Raw genomic sequence first — 18,490 nt, forward strand, 5'->3', positions numbered from 1 at the left:
CTAGGGCTTCCTCTGACACTTCCTTGAAATTGTTTACATACTTTTATTTACGAAGTTCCCAGAATTTCATTGCTGTGCTCTATCAGCTCCCATGTGCTAGTAGAAGTGGTTCACCTTTTTAAATCTGCACTTACAAGTGTCATAGCTTTGGGAGGTGCCAGCTCTTTATTTATGTACTTTAAGTGCCATTATCCAGAAGTGCGTATTATTTTGGTTTTGCAAGTGTTAGTTTCTTCCGTTTGCATATTGAAAAGGTCTTGGCGACGGGTTGTTAGATGCTGTGTTCTTGTGAATCGTTAGATATTCGTGGGGGTTGTCTGTGAGACTCTGTTGAAGGGCACAAGACAAGGTTTGCTGCTTTCCACATCCAACTCCCCTTTCGAGCACCGTGCAATGTGTTTTTTTTTTTTTTCTTCCCAAAAAATTTTTGCTCGAGATACGTAATTCCAGCTCTATGTGGAGCCCTCGGTGTTTCCTCCTGTTCGTTGGTATGTTGTTGCAGTTTTGTTAACATTTGTATGATGTACTTATGACAAGTACATTGGGTGAAACCAACAGTAACTTCCACGAGCCCCCTTTTCCTGCGTCCTTTTCCTGTCATCAGAGGATGACATTCCTCTGATGAATTTGTACACAAGCAGTAGCCATGGAAGCGCCAACATGACTCAGGGCTAGTGTCTAAGAACTGCCGTAGGAAACGTTATTTTGCCATCTAGATGTCCTTGTAAGATTGTATTTCCATTGTGGTTGTATGAAGCTTTCTCCAGCCTTGACTAACCTTTTGTTTTCTGTGGCTCTTGCTCACATGAAGCAACCTCTGATGTTATGTCAGTGTTAAAATTGGTGCGAAAGTAGTGAATGAGAAGGAATTTCTGTTACGAATTTATTGTTCTTTAATGTGCCAGGAAGTTACAAGTTGTATGCGCTGTCATGTCTGATACAGCTGTTTCTGTGAATGGTGGTTGTTGGGGAGATGTAAACATTGCATGAAATGTTGCAGTCACTTCTGTGCCACATTGATGTATGTGTGATGGTGTGTCTGCTGTTACTGATGCCTGAATCTTTAACTGACCAACTAGATACTCTTCTTGCATATCTACTACAGATGAGATAATCAGAAATGGTGAGCTATAGTGCCTTCACTTCTGAAGTTTTGTTTTGGATTTTTTCTTTTTTCCCTTGTTTTGTCCTTCTGTTCTAAAACTGGGGCTCAGTTTGGCTGAGTCCTTGAAAATAAAGATGTTCCAATTATCAGGCTTAGAGAGCAGTTTCCATGCATCCCATGAAGACGTTCAGGTGCAAAGATTTTTATGTAATTCTGATTCCCTAAAATGTCAAGTGATTAAACTCTTCATTGTCAGCATCAAGCCTGCATATGGTCAAAAATGGGATATTGTCCATGGTGTGAATGAAGGGTGTGAATGCAGAGTAAGGAGGGTGACGGGTTGGCTTGGATCCACGGAAATAGATGGGTCAACATGCTTTTGTCTGAGCAAAGCTTTGTTTTCATGCCTGGTACCAAGGCCTGTGCTATTAATGCTGTGTTCCTGGTTCCCTGTCCTGAAAGGTAAGGAGAACCCTCTGGTAAGTGAGCAGTTGCATGTGAAATAATAACTGCATGTGGAACAATGATTCGTGGGTAAAATGGCTGAGGGGCTGTTGAAGGGCACAAGACACATGAGTTACTCCTCTATCTGTTCTGTGCCCATCCATGTTGTTTGGAAATGCTTTATCTTCCCAAAGAAGCTTGGCCAAAGAAATGTTTTCCCATCTGTAGAGGGAGCTTTGGAAGGTTCTTGTGTTTGCAGGTTGTTGTGATGTTTTTAACTGACAGCTTAATTATGTACTTATGACAGGTGCCATAAGCTTTGGGAGGAGCCAAGTGATTATTCATTCCCTACTTCAGACCTGAATTCTATACTTATTCTAAGAGCCATTATCAAGAATATATTATGATCCTTTTGTTTTGTATGTGTTCACTTCTTTCTTGCTTGTTCTCATGATCTAAAGGTGGGAAGTTGTTTCTAATAACGTGTGCAAGACCAGATGTTACATTTGTCTGCCTGTCCCATACATGCCTTTCGTGTTTACTGCTTTGACAAGAAAGACTTTCATAGACATGTTTCCTTAAAATGTCATTGGAAGAAATGCTGTTGCTTCTCACATATACGTGGTGAGAATTCAGATTTTATTCATGGTAAAGACCTTCTCTGTGCATCTTTTGATGGACTCTGACTGCAAATTATGAAGATTGATGGCAATGATGCAAACTCTGAAGGGTTTGAGGAGAGTCTCAGGGTGTTACATGTGAGGAGGTACTAGTGCAGACATTGCACATGTTGTGTCAGTTCCCAGGTTTATTGTGGCATATAGAAAATTATTCTGCAGGTGTCTTTTTTTTTAATATATATATTGCTTTGGTTGATCTCCAACTCTTCAAGCTGTGAGTTCATCAGTTTGCTTTCCTGTTGTATGATCATTTTTTGCTCATAGGTGTATGCTTTACATTAAGCACTGCGCATCATGTATCTGCCAAGTTGACCATGTGCTGAAGTATGTTTGAGCTTTGATGACTGGGTCTTAATCAGAGCTGCATATTGCTTACACACTAGAGAACATTTTATATTGCATTGTAGTAGTGTGATGAGCAGGAAAATCTCTCTGAATGTGTCCCTGATGTGATCCTTATTCTTAGTTGCATGTGCAACTTCTCTTTCAGTGTTGTTTGTCTGCAAATGTAGCTTTCCTGTTGTATAGCTTTAGGCAGTGAGGAATTCTGTCTAGAGACAGGGCAGAATGTAAAAGTTTGCCATGATATAATTTGAAATGTCTAAAATATGTAGAGAGGGTGTAAAATTTCAGCTTGTCATTGTTGAGGCCCAAAGTCCTGGTCCCACATACACTTCTATTGTTCAAAGAAGTTGACTTGAGAGAATATGGTTATGGTCTGTACTATGAACTCGTGGACATTTTACTAACTACATCCCCGTCTTGTGTACTGGCATACTCAGAAATGTACTCATTGTGTACAGCTGGCATACTCAGAAATGTTAAGCTATAGTTCCTTCCCATCTGCAGGTTTTCCATTTTCACTTTGTTTTTGTCCAGGTCTAAATCTGGGCCTTATTGTCCCTGCTAACCCCTAAAACATTAAAAGATCTCATACTTGTTGGGCTAGAGGAACAGTTGCCATCCATACTTTGAGGATTTAATCTACAAAACCAAAGGTAAGTCTTTGGTATACCTATTTCCCTAAGATGTCACAGAATGACATGCTCTTTCATGCATGGCTGACACATGGCCAAAATATTGGATGCAGTCAGTAGTGCAACTAAGGGCTAGGAATACAAAACAAGGAGGGTGAGGGATTGGCATGGAACTAGGAAAATAGGTGGGTCAGTGTAGCTTTCATTGGGCAGTGCTTTGATTTTCTGCCTGGTGCTGAGGTCTGTGCTGTATTTTGTGTGTTCCTGGCTTCCCTGAACTGAAAGACAACGGTAGACCATTTGCATTGTAAATCAGTACATAGAGGATGATGCATAGGTAGAATGGCTTATAATTTTGGGGGGAAACCTTTTTTTTTTTTCCAAATGGTATCTCCCTGTAACATTACAATGTAGATTTTCTTCATAGCTGCAGTTACAATTTCTTTTGGGCCTTTGTTTTCCAAAATGTCATGGTTCTTTGCTCCCATTTTGGGCATTGCTTTTGCATTTGAAACTGTGCATGTTGTTTTGCAGCAAATACTTCATCCACCTAAGACAGAACTGTAACTGTGAGGACAACAAAGCAGAAGCTAAAAGATTTATGTTGTATTGATAAATACTGAGCTGGAAAAAGAGGACCATAATAAGGCCTTTACTGTTACAGCTTCATATTTTTGGGGAAAGAGCAGGCTACAGAATAGAGAACAATTGCTAAGAGCTGGTGACTATTAAACTGAGCCCCGTACTATGTAGTGCAGAGGAAGACTTTAGGCACACAAAGCAGCTTGCGATAGGAATGACTTCCAGGTGCCCCCAGGGATGAATTTCAATGCCCACACTGAGAAGGAAGAAGACTTCCAGATAAGATCTTCTGGCAAAACTTTCTCTTCTAATGCTTCCTTACATTGCTTGTCTGATTTATCGGTTTGCAACTCTGCACGATGCTGTGGGTAAAATATGATTGCTGCTTGATTTTTTTTGAGTTTTTATGATTATTCCCAACATGATGGACAGCTTAAGAATCGGTTGGTTAATGTTTTGGTGTTGGGCTCAATGAGAAAACGTGTGGGGCTCCATGAATGGAGAAGTTGCAGATTATTCCACCCTAATGGATGTTGCTCCCTCAGCCATCACCATCTTCTGGCGCAGGACCGCTGCAGAAATGGCAGCAGTAGCGGAACGGCTCAACTTTCTCCAAGCTTGATTTCTTTATTCTCTTTCTGCAGTTATTATTCAGTTTGTCTTCCAACCTGGGTGGTGGTTCCATTTTTCTTACCATTCCTCATCTGTCTTTTATACAGATGCATAAAAGGGGATATAAAAAAGCCTTTACTCTTATGGCTTCATATTTCTGGGAGAATAGCACACCACACAGTAGAAAACAGTCGCTAAGAGCTGGTGACTTTCTTTTCTAATGTTTCCTTGCTTTGCTTGTGTAATCAATGGTTTTGGTTTCCTCTTCTTGACTTCCTAGGTGTACAGGTTTAGTGGCAATTGTTAGCATAGCTTAGTACAGCAAAGCACCACGTGTTAGTGCCTCTTGCTCATGCTCCAGCAGGTTTGAAGGATGGAAATGTAAAGGTGTATTTTGTTATTGTCAGGTGTATCCAATGGAAACATGACCTCAGTAGAAGTCACATCTCTGTGGAACAGCTTGTGTGAAAAAGCACAGGAGATTCCCCCAGACAAATAATTTGGCCTCAGAAATGTTAGTCATCCCGCTCTGTTCATTGCTGTGTTTCTCTTGCCTTGTTTCTTATCATGAGCTGGAGCTGGATCACAGGGTGTCTGGTCAAAGAGAGAGGAGGTCCCATCTGTTCCAATTGTCTGAGTGCAGGCGCAGCTCCTGTATGCACATTTGATGTTTACACCTGGGAAGAGAAAGGCTTTCACAGACATACGGGTGCTCACCCAGGTAAGCTTGTTTGTAGTGAAAGAGCAAAGCCATCTCTGCTGCCATCCTCAAAGTGCAGAGTGGCAGCATTTCCAGGAACAGAGCAGAGACCTGAGGGAGAATGTGTACAGGGTGTACACCCATTGCCCCATAACATGTTGACTACTCAGCTGAAGGGATATGATTTTGACAAGTGTACTCTCAGATGTATGAGGAAGTGTGTAGCTGGACACATCCAAAGAGTTATAGTCCGTGGGTTAATGTCTAGTGAAAGGGATCAAGGACAGATTTGACAGGGTTTGCTGACAGGTTCAAACCTCAGTGAATTCTAGGTGCTCTCGGACACAAATCTTCAAGACTGAGTTGTGACAAAGCACCTCTGTCTTCCAGGAATCCAGTATTTACCTCATTTGGATGAGTCAGAGCTTTTCATTTTATTAAAGATCAGGAATGTCAGAGATTTGAGCTTCTGCTTCACAAGAAAGATATGGAGAACACTTGCAAATATCTGTACCCACTGCTTACTTCTAGTGGGTAACAAGCTGTCCTTTAGCACTGAGGATGTTTTAATTCAAAGACTTGTGGCAAGGCAGCTGAACATCACAGCACAAATACCTGCCCGATGAGGTCAGATGGAGGTTTCTCTTTTCTGTAATAATCACCAGAAATCACAAAAGCATCCAGCTGTCCATGCTGTCCTTGGAGGGGTAGGACAGGTGAGGGGACTTTTGCTAGAAGCTCACCAAATCAAAGCAATGGAGATATGAAATCCATTATAATTGCAGGTCTTGGATTCTTTGGTTCACCAAGAGCACTGAAAGTTTTTCTGGATGGAAGAGGAATGTCAAGATGTGCACAGGGCAAAGAACCTACATGTTTTTTCCCTCTTTTTCTCTGCCAGGTGTGGGCAGTGACACTGGTCTGAGTTCACGTCCACTACCTTTAACTCACATTTCTCCATCATTAATCCTTATCTAAATTAATCAAACCTGAGCAATTCAGAGTAAAAAATTCACCCACCCTGGCATAAAGTAATATTACTTTTAAAGTATTCCGCATACAGAAATCTTTCGGCGGGTGCCTGCAGTTGCTATGATCATGAGCACAGTCCCTCTACCCGAGGACGAAAACCCGAAACCCACGGAGCACCGCCATCACCCGGCTGCGGTGGCATCGCAGCGCCTCCAGGTGCCGCTGTTGGCCGACGTGGAGAGGCACTGGAGCCGAAGCCGCAGCTTCCTGCCCCTGCAGGCTGCTCGTTCTCCTGGCGCCGGCCAGAAGAGCACCGGCACGGGCAACAGAGGCGAGAGGCGGTGCTAGAAGCAGCGGCGTCCGAGTCGGCACCGAGCTCGCTGCTCTCCGGCAGCCCCTGCGCTCGCTGTGCAGAGGCTGGAAGAGGGAGAAGGTAGCAGCAGGAGGGAAGAGCGCGGCGAGCCCTGCCGAGTATGGCGAGCAGGCAGAGGCAGAGCCGGCGGCCAGCAGCCGGCCGAGTGCTGCTGCCCGCTTTGCTGCTGTGCTGGTGCTGCCGGGCGGCGTCGGAGAGGCTCCGCTACGCCATTCCCGAGGAGCTGGACAGAGGCTCCCTGGTGGGGCCGCTGGCGCGGGACCTGGGTCTGAGCCCGGCAGAATTGCCGGCACGCAAGCTGCGGCTGAGCGCCGCGAAGCAATACTTTACCGTGAACGGGGAGAACGGGAACCTGTACGTGAGCGAGAGACTGGACCGGGAGGAAATGTGCGGCGACTCGGCGACCTGCTCGGTCAGCTTCGAGGCGGTGGTGCAGAACCCCCTCAACGTTTTCCACGTCGACGTGGCCATCCATGACGTAAATGACAACTCGCCGGCCTTCAGCAAGGATACTCTGGACATCGAAATTGGTGAATGGATCCCTCCTGGTACTTCTTTTCCGCTGGAGATGGCCCGAGATACGGACTTAGGCAGCAACTCGCTGCTGACTTATCAGCTCACTATCAACCCGTCCTTTAGCCTGGCTGTCAAAGAGACCCCCCGTGGAAAGAAGCAGCCGGAATTAGTCCTTGAGAGAGCATTAGACAGGGAGAAGCAGAGCTCTTTTCAATTAGTGCTGACGGCGGTAGATGGCGGAGATCCCGTGAGGTCCGGCATGGTCCAGGTTTGTGTCAATGTGACGGACGCCAACGACAACCCGCCCGTTTTCAATAAAAGCGTCTACGAGGCGCGAATGCGGGAGAATCTGCCTGCGGGGTCGCTTGTGCTGCGAGTGCACGCCACCGATGCGGACGCGGGCTCTAACGGGCGTGTCTCCTACACGTTCGGCAACGTCCCGGATGACGTCCGCTCGTTGTTCAGCATCGACGGTGCCACTGGCGAAGTCAGGACGTCGGGACACCTCGACTTCGAGCAGAAGACCAAATACAGCTTTGGCCTGGAGGCGAAAGACGGCGGCGGGCTAAGCGGTTACTGCGAAGTGCAGATAGACATAAGCGACGAGAACGACAACGCGCCCGAAATCACGGTACTGTCGGTATCGAGCCCGGTACCCGAGGACTCGCCGGCCGGAACGGTGGTGGCCCTGCTGCACGTGAAGGATCCGGACTCTGGGGAGAACGGTCAGGTGTGGTGCGAGCTGTCGGGCGAGGCGCCGTTGTCTCTGGTGGCATCATCTGGCGGCTCGTACAAGGTGGTGACGGCGAGCGCGCTGGACAGGGAGCAGAAGTCCGAGCACCGGGTGACGGTGGTGGCGAGGGACCGGGGCAGCCCGGCGCTCTCGAGCAGCACGGTGCTGGTGCTGGAGGTGTCGGACGTGAACGACAACGCGCCGGTGTTCGAGGAGGCCGCCTACAGCGCCTACGTGGCGGAGAACAACGCTGCGGGCGAGCTGGTGTTGCACGTGAGGGCGCGGGACGCGGACGCTGGCAGCAACGGACGCGTGAGGTACTCGTTGGAAGGCGGCAGCGCGGGCGCGGCGCCGTACGTGTCGGTGGAGGCGCAGAGCGGCGCAATGTACGCGCAGCGCTCCTTCGACTACGAGCAGTGCCGGGAGTTCGCGGTGGTGGTGCGGGCGCAGGACGGCGGGGAACCGGCGCTGAGCTCGACGGCAACGGTGCGCGTCTTCGTGTTGGACCGCAACGACAACGCGCCGCGGGTGCTTTGGCCAGCAGCGGCGGGTGCAGGGGCAGACCCGGGACTGGCCTCGACCGCGGTCCCTTTCGAGATGGTTCCGCGGTCGGCCGAGGCCGGGTACCTGGTGGCCAAGGTGGTGGCGGTGGACGCGGATGCGGGACGCAACGCCTGGCTGTCGTACGAGCTGGTGCAGGCGCCGGAGCCGGCGCTGTTCCGCGTGGGGCTGCACAGCGGCGAGGTGCGCACGGCGCGGGCCGTGTCGGACAGGGACGCGGCGAAGCAGCGGCTCGTGGCCGTGGTGAAGGACCACGGGCAGCCGGCGCTGTCGGCCACGGCCACGCTGCACGTGGTGCTGGCCGAGAGCTTGCAGGAGGCGCTGCCGGAGCTGAGCGAGCGGGCGGCGAGCGCCGACTCGGCGGCGGAGCTGCAGTTCTCCCTCGTGCTGGCGTTGGCTCTCCTGTCCGCGCTCTTCCTGCTGAGCGTGGCGCTGGCCGTGCTGGCGAGGAGCCGCCGAGCCGGGCCGCCCGCCGTGCTGCGCTGCCTGGGCGCACAGCGCTTTTCCGGGGACGGCGCTGTCGCCGCCTTCCCTGCCGACTTCTGCGAGGGCACCTTGCCCTACTCCTACAACCTGTGCGTGGCTCCCGGGCACGCCGTCGCCGAAGCCGCTTGGCCACCGCCGCCGCTGCCCGTGAAGGAGCTTCTCTGTGGGGAGCCCTGCGGGGAGAGGAACCTGATCAGCAACACTGGCGATGGAGAGCCGCCCTCGAAGCCCGACGCACTGCAGGTATGTAAGCCCGTTTTTCTCGTCTTGGATTCCTTGTCTCGGACTCTGTTCTCGTATTTGTCATTGCTCTGCCTGCGAGGAGGGTCCTCATGCTGATCTGCGTTTCCACGAGCGCTGTCCCGTGGCTTTTTATGGTAGCAGGCACTGTGGATTGGCACTTCCCGCGTCACCAGGAGATTTTTCTATTTCGTTTAGATTTCCACCGTTAGTAGTAAGTTGATGATGGTATGTCTATGTTCATCACGAGTTTCAACGGAGAAATTTTCTCTGAAAAACCCGCACTTCAGATAGTATGCTTTAATCATGGTTCAGAGGAGCCCTCTGTGTTCTAATGATCTTTGTGTCTTTCTGAATCTGTCCTTTTTCTGCCGGAATGGGAAGTGCTGCTCCATGAGTCCATGAAGAAAGAACAAGGCAATCCTCTTCCATTTGGAGTCAGGCCGCTTGTTTCACTTCTTGGTAGTTGTAGGCTTAGCTTCAGCTAAGAAGTGTTTTCTATGAACCTTGTGTTCAGGAAATGTAACGGTGAAGGTGTGCAGAATAAGATCCGGGAAATGTCAGGGTCGGGAAAATGGGGTTGACTTTAGGTGTAGAAAATTTTTCCTCCCTGATTGCTTTTTCCCAAAGAGATGGGCTTGCGCCTGGATGACAGCTGAACGTAACCCCCTTTGTTAATGCTGTTTCAGTGTTGGACTCCCAAAGGAAACGTGCATGTGGCTCCATGAGTAGAAAAGCAACATATTGATCCTCCGTCTCTGCCATGTGCCCTCTCATGTTTTGATGCAGAAATGGCAGCTTAATTTTGTCCATGCGTTATTTCTCTGAGTTATTTGTGCAGTTTTCTAATTTTTTTGGTACCCTCATTTTCTGCCTTTGTTGCTCTGTCTTGTTTAACGGGAGTTATGTTGCTTGATCTCAAAAAAAAAAAAAAAGGAAAAAGGTTTTTTATGTTATAGCCTCTTTTTATAACACCCTAAGCTGTACTTTTAATGTGATGTTTAACATGTTTAACGCTTTCTGATGGATTTTGGTTTCTTTCCTTCTAATGTCCCTCGACAGAGATTGTACATCCCCTCCTGCTGCTGAGTTACTCTAGAACAGAGCCCCAGGTCCTAAGCTTAAGTGCAACCTGTGGAGTCAGGCTGTAATGAAAAAATCACAAGTGGTGGTGGAAGAAGGAGGACCAATGCAGGGTGATCTAGAGCAGCCTCCAGAGTGCAGGGAAAAAGTAGAAAAGTCCAGAGGGAATGGCTGTCCCTTGTGCCTGTGAACTGATGGGCTACAGCTCATAAGACTCTGCATGTCATATGAAGAGAACTTTGTATTATATTACCATTTCATAACCATTGTTCCTTGCGGTAAAAGTAGCAGAACCATGGAAGGTCTGTTATTTCTGTCTGGGCAGGATCACCTCAAGGATCACAAAGGGACTGGCTTAAGAAAACCTGAGACCCTGTAAACCGGCAGATCCAGTGTCAATAGCCATCACATACATAAGCTCTGTTGGAGGTTCCTGACGTTCAACTTGTGCTAAATAGAACAGTCCTGTGGTGAGGTCTGAGATGAAATGAGCTCTGCTGATGCTGGATGCTCACAAGGCAAAAAAAAAAACCCAACCTTTTCATTTACAGTAAGGGCAGGTGGTCAGTGATGGCTCTTCAAAATGATAGATGTGGTGAACCTTTTTAGTTCATCACACATTCAGGTTCAGCTGAGTATTTTCTATGAAGCTTCTATTGTTTGAAATGTTATGAGTCGCTAAAGTTGATGGCAAATCCTTACTATTTAGAATGAAATCCTTGAACTCTACATGATGTGGTTGGGCAAATGGGTTGATGCTTCATGGAGATTTTTCCTTTTTGAAATATGCATGGTTTCTCAATGAAAGTTACAGTTATGGGTTGTTCCACCCTGATGAAGGAAAAGTGTCACCCATGTTTGGGGTAAGGCTTCTGCAGAAAAGGTAGTCCAGGTAGGATGAATGAATTTGTACAGGCACTGTCTTCCCAGCCACAACTGTGCTTGACTTGTGTGAGATTCTCTTGATATATAGTAACCCCGGCTATAACGCTGGTGCTCATTTTTTCTATTCTTAACCTTTGTGTTTCTCCATGATATGCATGATAAGCAATGAAATGTCTTTGCATTTGTCCACGTTGTGATCTTTGTGTGCAGCTGGGGCGGAATGGACTGGGTAACAACTGTTTCCCTCACAATGTCTGCCTGTTAAGATGAAAGAGAATCCTAAATATTTAGATATTGATATGAAGGCTGTGCCATGATGGTGGTGCATGGGGAAGAAAAGTGGTCTGGGCAACTCTCCCCTGGATGTCAAGTGCTTGCAAATGATGAGGGTCAAAGAACTCAGGTTGTGAAGGGTTGGAGGGGAGAGTTTGTGGAGCTGTGCTTGAGGGATTGTTGAAGGGCATAAGAGACATGGTTTACTTCATTCCCTCTTTAGTGCCCAGCTGTAATATCATGCATTGTGAGTTTCATCTTCCCAAAGACAGTTTGCTAGAAGACGTATTATTCCAGCTGTATGTGGAGCCTCTTTTGTGCTGGTAGGTTGTTGTGGTGTTCTTATTAACAGCTGAATTATGTACTTATGAAATGTGTCATAACAGGAGCTTTGAGAGGAGGCAACGGTCTTTCCATTGCCTACTGAATACCTGGATTATATATACTTCTCTAAGTGCCATAATGTAGAAGAGCATGCCGTGATCTTTTCCTTTCTGCACGTGTTTCTTGCCTTGTGATTAGCTGAATGTGGGACGTTATCCCTAATATGTGTGGAAGATGAGAAATGTTACTTTTGTCTGCCTTTCCCATACATGCCTTTCGTGCTTACAGCTGTAAAGAGAAATAATTTCACAGACATTTCTTTAAAATGTCACTGGAAGAAATGCTCGTCGCATACACATGGTGAGAAGTCAAATATCCATGGTAAGAAGACCTCTGTATATCTTTTCTCTTGATGAATTGGGCGTCTGTTACAGGCTGCCCAAAGATGAAGACCAGGATGATGAGGCCTTCTACAGAAAGATAGGAGTAGCCTCATGTTCACAAGTGCTGGTCCTCATGGGGGACTTCAATCACCCAGGTATCACTGGGGGGACAACAAAGCAGGGCATAAGCAATGCAGGAGATTCCTAGAATGCACTGGTGATAACTTCCTCCTCCAAGGGACAGAGTGGCAGCCATTGAGGAGAAGGCCTATGCCGGACCTTGTCCTCACCAACAAAGAGGGGCTGGTGGGGAATGTGAAGCTTGAGGGCAGCCATGGCTGCAGTGACCATGAAACGCTGGAGTTTGAGATCCTTACATAGTGAGGAGGGCCCACAGCAAGCTGACTACCCTGGATTTCAGGACAGCAGACAAGAGAGCAGGCATTGGTATGCCTAGTAATATCAATGGAGCAGATCATCCAGGAAATCGCACTAAAGCACAATGAGGTGATTGGTGAGAGACACCATGGCTTCCCTAATTGTGCCTGAGATACAGTGGTCTTCTACAATGGGGTTACACCTTTGGTGGATAAGGGAAGAGTGATGTTACCTACCTGGATCTGAGAAAATCATGTGATGCTGTTGCACACAAGATCCTTGTCTCAACACTAGAGAGACATGGGTTTGACAGATGGACCACTTTGTGGATAAGGAATTGGCTGAATGGTCCCACTCAAAGAGTCATGGTCAGTGGTTGTGTCCATGTGAAAACCAGTGATGAGTGGCATTACACATGGGTTAGTATTGTCACAGTGCTGCTCAACATTTGTCGACATGAACAGTGGGATGGACTGCACCTTCAGCAAGTTTATGACACCAAAGTGGTACACGACATGCTGGAGGGAAGGGATGCCATTCAGAGGGACCTGAACAGGCTTGAGAGATGAACATGTGAGAACCTCATGAAGTTCAACAAGGCCAATTTCAAAGTCCTGCTTTTGGGTCAGGGCAATTCTAAGCACAGATACAGGCTGGTTGGAGAATGGATGAGAGAAGCCCTGAGTACTTTGGGGGTGTTGGTTGATGAGATGCTCAGCATGACCCAGCTGTGCTGAGAAGATTTCTCTGCAAAGCTTATGTTGTCTGAAATGTGGTGGTGTAGGGGGATCCTTAGACTCAGTGGGAAGGCTCTTGATGTTCAACTTGTGCTGCACAAAACGGTATATAGGTGAACCTCTTAGATGTAATGAGCTGCTGATGCTGGATGTTTGTAAAACAGAAAAATTGCCCTTTTTTTTATTATTTTCCATGCAGAGCAGAACATTAGTGGTGGCACTTTGTCTCACGATCAGGTTCAGCTGAGTTTTCTCTACAAAACGATCTCTTTAAAGTGGTGTGCATAAGTAATGGGTAAGAAGGGAACCTTTATGTCATGAAGGGCCTTTCTGAACTCAGTCTTTTTTGACGTGGATGCCGTGGTTGTGGGAATGAGAAGTGCTGGTCCATGTGTACATGAAGGAATGAAGGAATGGGGTAAGCCCCTTCCATTCGGAGCAGGCAAATAGTGGTGGCACTTCCTGGCTAGACATCCGTTGCAAGTTCAGCTGAGAACTTCTGACCACGAAGATGTTTTCTGAGGTGTAATGATTAACAGTGAAGGCAGATCATCATTGTGCAGGATGAGATCCCCTAACTCTACAGAATGGGACAGGAAACTGGGGTCGATGCTTAATGTTTGGGAATTTTCCTTCCAGATTGCTTGTTCCCAAAGCTACCGACTTAGACTTGGTTGGCAGCTTAACAAAAAAGCTTTGGTTAATGCAGTTTCAGTGCTAGACTCCCAAAGGAAACGTGCGTGGCTCCATGAAAGCCCCTGATGAATGTTCCTCCATTCAGTGATGTGCTCTCCTGTGTGCTGGTTGCTGCAGAAATGGCAGCAGTAGTGGGATGGGTCAGTTTTCTCTGAGCTTGATTTCTTTGTTTTCTTTGTGAGGTTAATCATGGTTTGTCTTCCATCCTGGGTGGCAGTTCCCTCTTCTTTACCATTCCTCATCTGTCTTTTCTACAGAGGCATAGAATGGAATCTAAATCTGAAAATCGGTAGCTGTTTTTCTGAGTCTGGCTTCTTTTTCTCTTCCTTCCCCCTCCCCCCCCCCCCCCCCCCCCCCCCCCGAAAAAATCCAGGTGCTTTGTCTGGGTTTAATGCTAAGGATGTGCTACGTGCGACAGAGATGTTACTTTTCTCTAACAGATCCCAACAGGGAATGTGTGCACTGCTGCCTGCTGCTAAGTTACTCTACAATGGAGCCCAAGTCCTAAGCGTGACCTGTAATGTCGGACTCCAACTTGTGGGAGAGGTTGAACCTTTGGACAGATTGGCTCGTAATAAGCTGCATATCATGTGAAGGGAAATTTATATCATCCTGGGGGAAAAAAAAAAAAAAGATTCCATGCAGTAGAATTAGCCAAGCCACAGGAGGAGTGTTGTGCCTGGCCGGGATCACCACGAGGATCACTGAAGAGAGCACAGTTGGCCGGGTAGTTCCGTGTCCCCCGTGTCGTTCCCGCGAGCTGGCCGTGAATAAAGCCGGGTGGGCAGCGCTCGGTGCGTGTAATGCCGGGAGGAGGCTGCGGGTGCCGCTGTTGACCGAGAAGCGAGGAGGAGCGAGAGGAAGGGCCGGAGAGCTGCCGGCAGCCCCGCCCACTGCGGATCGGCTCTCTCGCTGGCTGTCTCCGAGGCTGGGCGGCCTGCGAACGTCCCCGCGGTGGGAGCTGTGCTGCAACAAGGTGGAGGGGCCGGCGGCAGCGGCGGGCAGAGGCAGCCCGAGCTGGGAGCCAGTGCAACAGCCAGAGGAGGAGCCGGAGCAGTGGTCGTCGGCGGGGAGCTGTTTGTAGGGATGAGAGGCCGGTAGGTCCGCGGCAGAGATGGGCACGACGGGGAGGCGATGGGGCCGGTGGGAGCGAGCCCTGCTGTGGACCGTCCTGGTGGCGGCGTGGAACGCGGCGTGGGGGCAGCTGCGATACTCGGTTCCGGAGGAGCTGCCCAAGGGCTCGTTCGTGGGAGACGTGGAAAAGGACCTGGGGCTGGGGCTGTCAGCGCTCCGCGATAGCGGCGTTCGCATCTTGGACAGAGGTAGGACGCAGTATTTCGCCCTGCACGGGAAGACGGGCCGTTTGATGACGGCGGAGAGGATAGACAGGGAGCAGATCTGCGAAAGCGCGCAGCAATGCGTGCTGCGCTGTGAGGTGATCGTGGAGGGAGAAATGAAGGTTTACAAAATAGAAGTGGAAATCACTGACATTAACGACAACGCGCCCAGCTTCCGACGAGCAGAAAAAGAACTGAGAATGAGCGAGACGACTCCCCCGGGTTCGCGGTTTCTCCTGGCCGAGGCTCACGACCCAGACTTGGGGCCGAACTCCCTGCAGCGCTACGAGCTGAGCGGAGACGAGCACTTCTCGCTGGCCGTGCAGGCGGGTCCCGGCGGCGATCAACGTCCCGAGCTGGTGCTGGAGAAGGCGCTGGACCGGGAGGAGGCGGCGTTTCACGAGCTGGTGCTGAGGGCGAGCGACGGCGGAGAGCCTGCGCGGACGGGCACGGCGCGGATCCGCGTGGTCGTTCTGGACGCCAACGACAACGCGCCCGTGTTCAGCCAGGAGGAGTACACGGTGCGTGTGCCCGAGGACATGCCTGTGGGCTCCGTCCTCGTCACCCTCACGGCCTCCGACACCGACGAAGGTCTTAACGGACACGTGAAATACTCGTTGACGAAAATCACTGAGAAAGCCTTGAAGATTTTCCATCTGGACTCGGAAACGGGAACGCTCACGTTGGTGCAGAGCCTGGACTTTGAGGAAGGCGACTCCTACAAAGTGCAGGTGCAGGCACATGATGGCGGGGGCCTTTTCGACACGGCCAATGTCGCGATCACTGTGACAGACGTTAATGACAACCCGCCTGAACTGATCGTATCGTCGGCATTCAGCGAGATCTCTGAGGACGCGCAGCCGGGCACAGTGGTGGCCCTGCTGCACGTGCAGGACAGGGACTCGGGGGCGAACGGCCAGGTGAGGTGCAGCATCGGTGAGAGTCTGCCGTTCCGCCTGGAGAAGTCCTTTGAAGACTACTACCGCTTGGTAACGGAGGGAGAGCTGGACCGGGAGAGGGTGTCGGAGTACAACGTGACGGTTCGGGCGGTGGACGGCGGGTCGCCGGCAATGCAGAGCAGCGCGGTGCTGACACTGCGGGTGCTGGATGTGAACGACAACGCACCCGTGTTCGCGGAGCCGCGCTACAGCGCCCGGGTGACAGAGAACAACGCGGCGGGAGCGCTGGTGCTGACGGTGCGGGCAACGGACGCGGACTGGGGGCAGAACGCGCGCGTGCGGTACCGGCTGTCGGAGGGGCGGGTGAGGGGCGCGCCGCTCTCGTCCTACGTGTCGGTGCAGGCGGAGACGGGCGCGCTGTACGCGCTGCGCTCGTTCGACTACGAGGAGGTGCGCGAGGTGCGGCTGTGGGTGTGGGCGGAGGACGGCGGCTTGCCGGCGCTGAGCAGCAACGCGTCGGTGGTGCTGGAGATCGTGGACGAGAACGACAACGCGCCGCAGGTGCTGTACCCGCCGGCGGCGGCGCCTTCGGCGGCGGTGTCGGGCTGGGCGGGCGTGGAGCTGGCGCCGCGGTCGGCGGAGCCCGGGGCGCTGGTGGCCAAGGTGGTGGCGGTGGACGCGGACGCGGGGCAGAACGCGTGGCTGTCGTACGAGCTGGCCAAGGCGACGGAGCCGGGGCTGTTCCGCGTGGGGCTGCACAGCGGCGAGGTGCGCACGGCGCGCTTCCCGCTGGCCCGCGACGCGGCGCGCCAGAGCCTGGTGGTGGTGGTGAAGGACCACGGGCGGCCGGCGCTGTCGGCCACGGCCACGCTCACGGTGGTGCTGGCCGAGAGCGTGGCCGAGCTGCTCTCGGAGCTGGGCAGCGCGGCGGCGGCGGTGCCGGGCGAGCCGGCCGCCAGCCTCACGCGCTGGCTGGTGCTGGCCGTGGCGGCCGTGTCCTGCCTCTTCCTCGCCTTCCTGCTGCTGCTGCTGGCGTTGCGCCTGCGGCACTGGCGCCGCTCGCAGCTGCTGGCGACGTCGGGCAGCTCCGCCTTGCGCGGTGTCCCGGCCTCTCACTTCGTGGGCATCGACGGCGTCCGCGCCTTCCTGCACTCTTACTCTCACGAGGTGTCTCTCACTGCCGACTCTCGCAAGAGCCATCTCCGCTTGTCCTCTGGCAGCTGCTGCGACACCCTCCCGGCCCGTCCGCCACCTGACGAGCCCCCGCCGCTGCTCGGGGAGGACCCTGCTACTGTCCGCAGCTTGGACCCCGTTTCTCTTACGGTGAGTTCCTTTCAGAAGCTATTCAGGCCTCTTCTTTTCCCCTGACTCTTCTCTGGTCTTTTCCCGACGGGTTTCTTGTTCTGTGTGCTATGCTGGGATTTGTCTGCTTGAGGAAGGCCCAGTGCCGTGCTGGGTGCTGGTGTCTGTTGCTCCCGGGAAGTAAACGTGGGGTCATTGCTTCTCAGCAGGTGAGAAGAGCAGGAGTGAGCCTGCAGCCATCTGGACTTCGAATGGGATTTTCTTTCACTTTTGTGTGTTCCGTGTTCAGCGATCCATTCTCTCCTGTAGGACCATGTCTCAAACTTTGAAGTTTCATGAGGTGAAAATATAGTGCTGGTCTATGTCCCTGGGTGATGGTGGTGCATGTTTATAGGGAAATGATGCTGTTAACCGTCCTTTATATGTCGTGCTAGTGAAGTCAAAGAGCAGCATGATAGTTAAGAGTTGGAAAGGAGAGTCGTGGGAGATGTCTGTGTGGGGCTGTGAAGGACAAAAAAGGTTTGATCCTTTCCTCATTCAGTGGCCAACTGCAATGAGTTTTGTCTTCTCGTGTTTACTGGAAGACAGGTTATGGTCCTTGGATATCATATGCTTCTTGTGAAGGATTAGAGAATCCTGGAAGCTATGTGTAAGGGGCTTTTGAAGGGCACAAGAGGCATTGGTTGCTCCTTTCTATAACCAGTGCCCATGTGCAGTATTAGTGTGACCTGTTTTTTCCTGGTTATGTGACGTTTTTTCTCCCCTGAAGAATGTCTGTTACAAAACCTGCTATCCCAGCTGTGTGAGGAGCCCTGGGAGGTTCTTCCTATATGTTGGTAGGATATTGTGGTATTCTTTGTTAAAAGCTGAATTATTTCTGGCAAGTGTTTTCATTACAATAGAATCATAGAATAGTTAAGGTTGGAAAGGACCTTAAGATCTTATAGTTCCAACCCCCCTGCCATGGGCAAGGACACCTCACACTATATCATCTCACCCAATAAGCAGAAGTTGTCTGTGCATGTTTCCTTTCGATGGAGTCTGCAAATGGTCTACAGAAAATTATTCTAAAGGTTATATATTGCCTAGCTTGTACTGCAGCCAGAGAAGTTGTGGGTTCATCGGTTTCTTTCCTATCTCATGATCAAGTTTTGACTATAGGTGTACACTTTTACTTAAAGCTTTGAGAGTTGTGTATCTTCCATGTTTCCC

At 50.5% G+C, this 18,490-nt stretch overlaps 3 protein-coding genes across 3 annotated transcripts in view; all 3 read left to right on the forward strand.

Moving 5' to 3' along the window:
• LOC130601541 (protocadherin gamma-C5-like) overlaps positions 1-18,490 on the forward strand; it is a 176,012-nt gene that overhangs the window by 2,816 nt on the left and 154,706 nt on the right. The gene's annotated exons all lie outside the window — the stretch shown is intronic.
• Positions 6,496-14,824, forward strand: LOC130601547 (protocadherin gamma-B2-like). Its single transcript, XM_057413707.1, has 2 exons — positions 6,496-8,984; positions 14,501-14,824. Exons 1-2 carry the CDS (start codon positions 6,546-6,548, stop codon positions 14,822-14,824), a joined length of 2,763 nt encoding a protein of 920 aa, XP_057269690.1. The 5' UTR covers positions 6,496-6,545.
• On the forward strand, positions 14,811-17,344 carry LOC130601558 (protocadherin gamma-A5-like). Its single transcript, XM_057413718.1, has one exon. It carries the CDS (start codon positions 14,855-14,857, stop codon positions 17,342-17,344), a length of 2,490 nt encoding a protein of 829 aa, XP_057269701.1. The 5' UTR covers positions 14,811-14,854.

This window comes from Pezoporus wallicus, unplaced genomic scaffold (assembly GCF_028554395.1).
Source record: "Pezoporus wallicus isolate ANWC-B61680 ecotype Strahan unplaced genomic scaffold, APGP_CSIRO_Pwel_v1 contig_11153, whole genome shotgun sequence".
NCBI classification, from domain to species: Eukaryota; Metazoa; Chordata; class Aves; order Psittaciformes; family Psittacidae; genus Pezoporus; species Pezoporus wallicus.

Bases quoted from the DNA above. Each gene is read 5' to 3' on its own strand.
- LOC130601547 (XM_057413707.1), top strand. From the start codon at position 6,546: ATGGCGAGCAGGCAGAGGCAGAGCCGGCGGCCAGCAGCCGGCCGAGTG. The intron at 8,985-14,500 runs GTATGTAAGCCC...CGTTCCCGCGAG, and splicing joins CGAAGCCCGACGCACTGCAG to CTGGCCGTGAATAAAGCCGG.
- LOC130601558 (XM_057413718.1), top strand. From the start codon at position 14,855: ATGGGCACGACGGGGAGGCGATGGGGCCGGTGGGAGCGAGCCCTGCTG.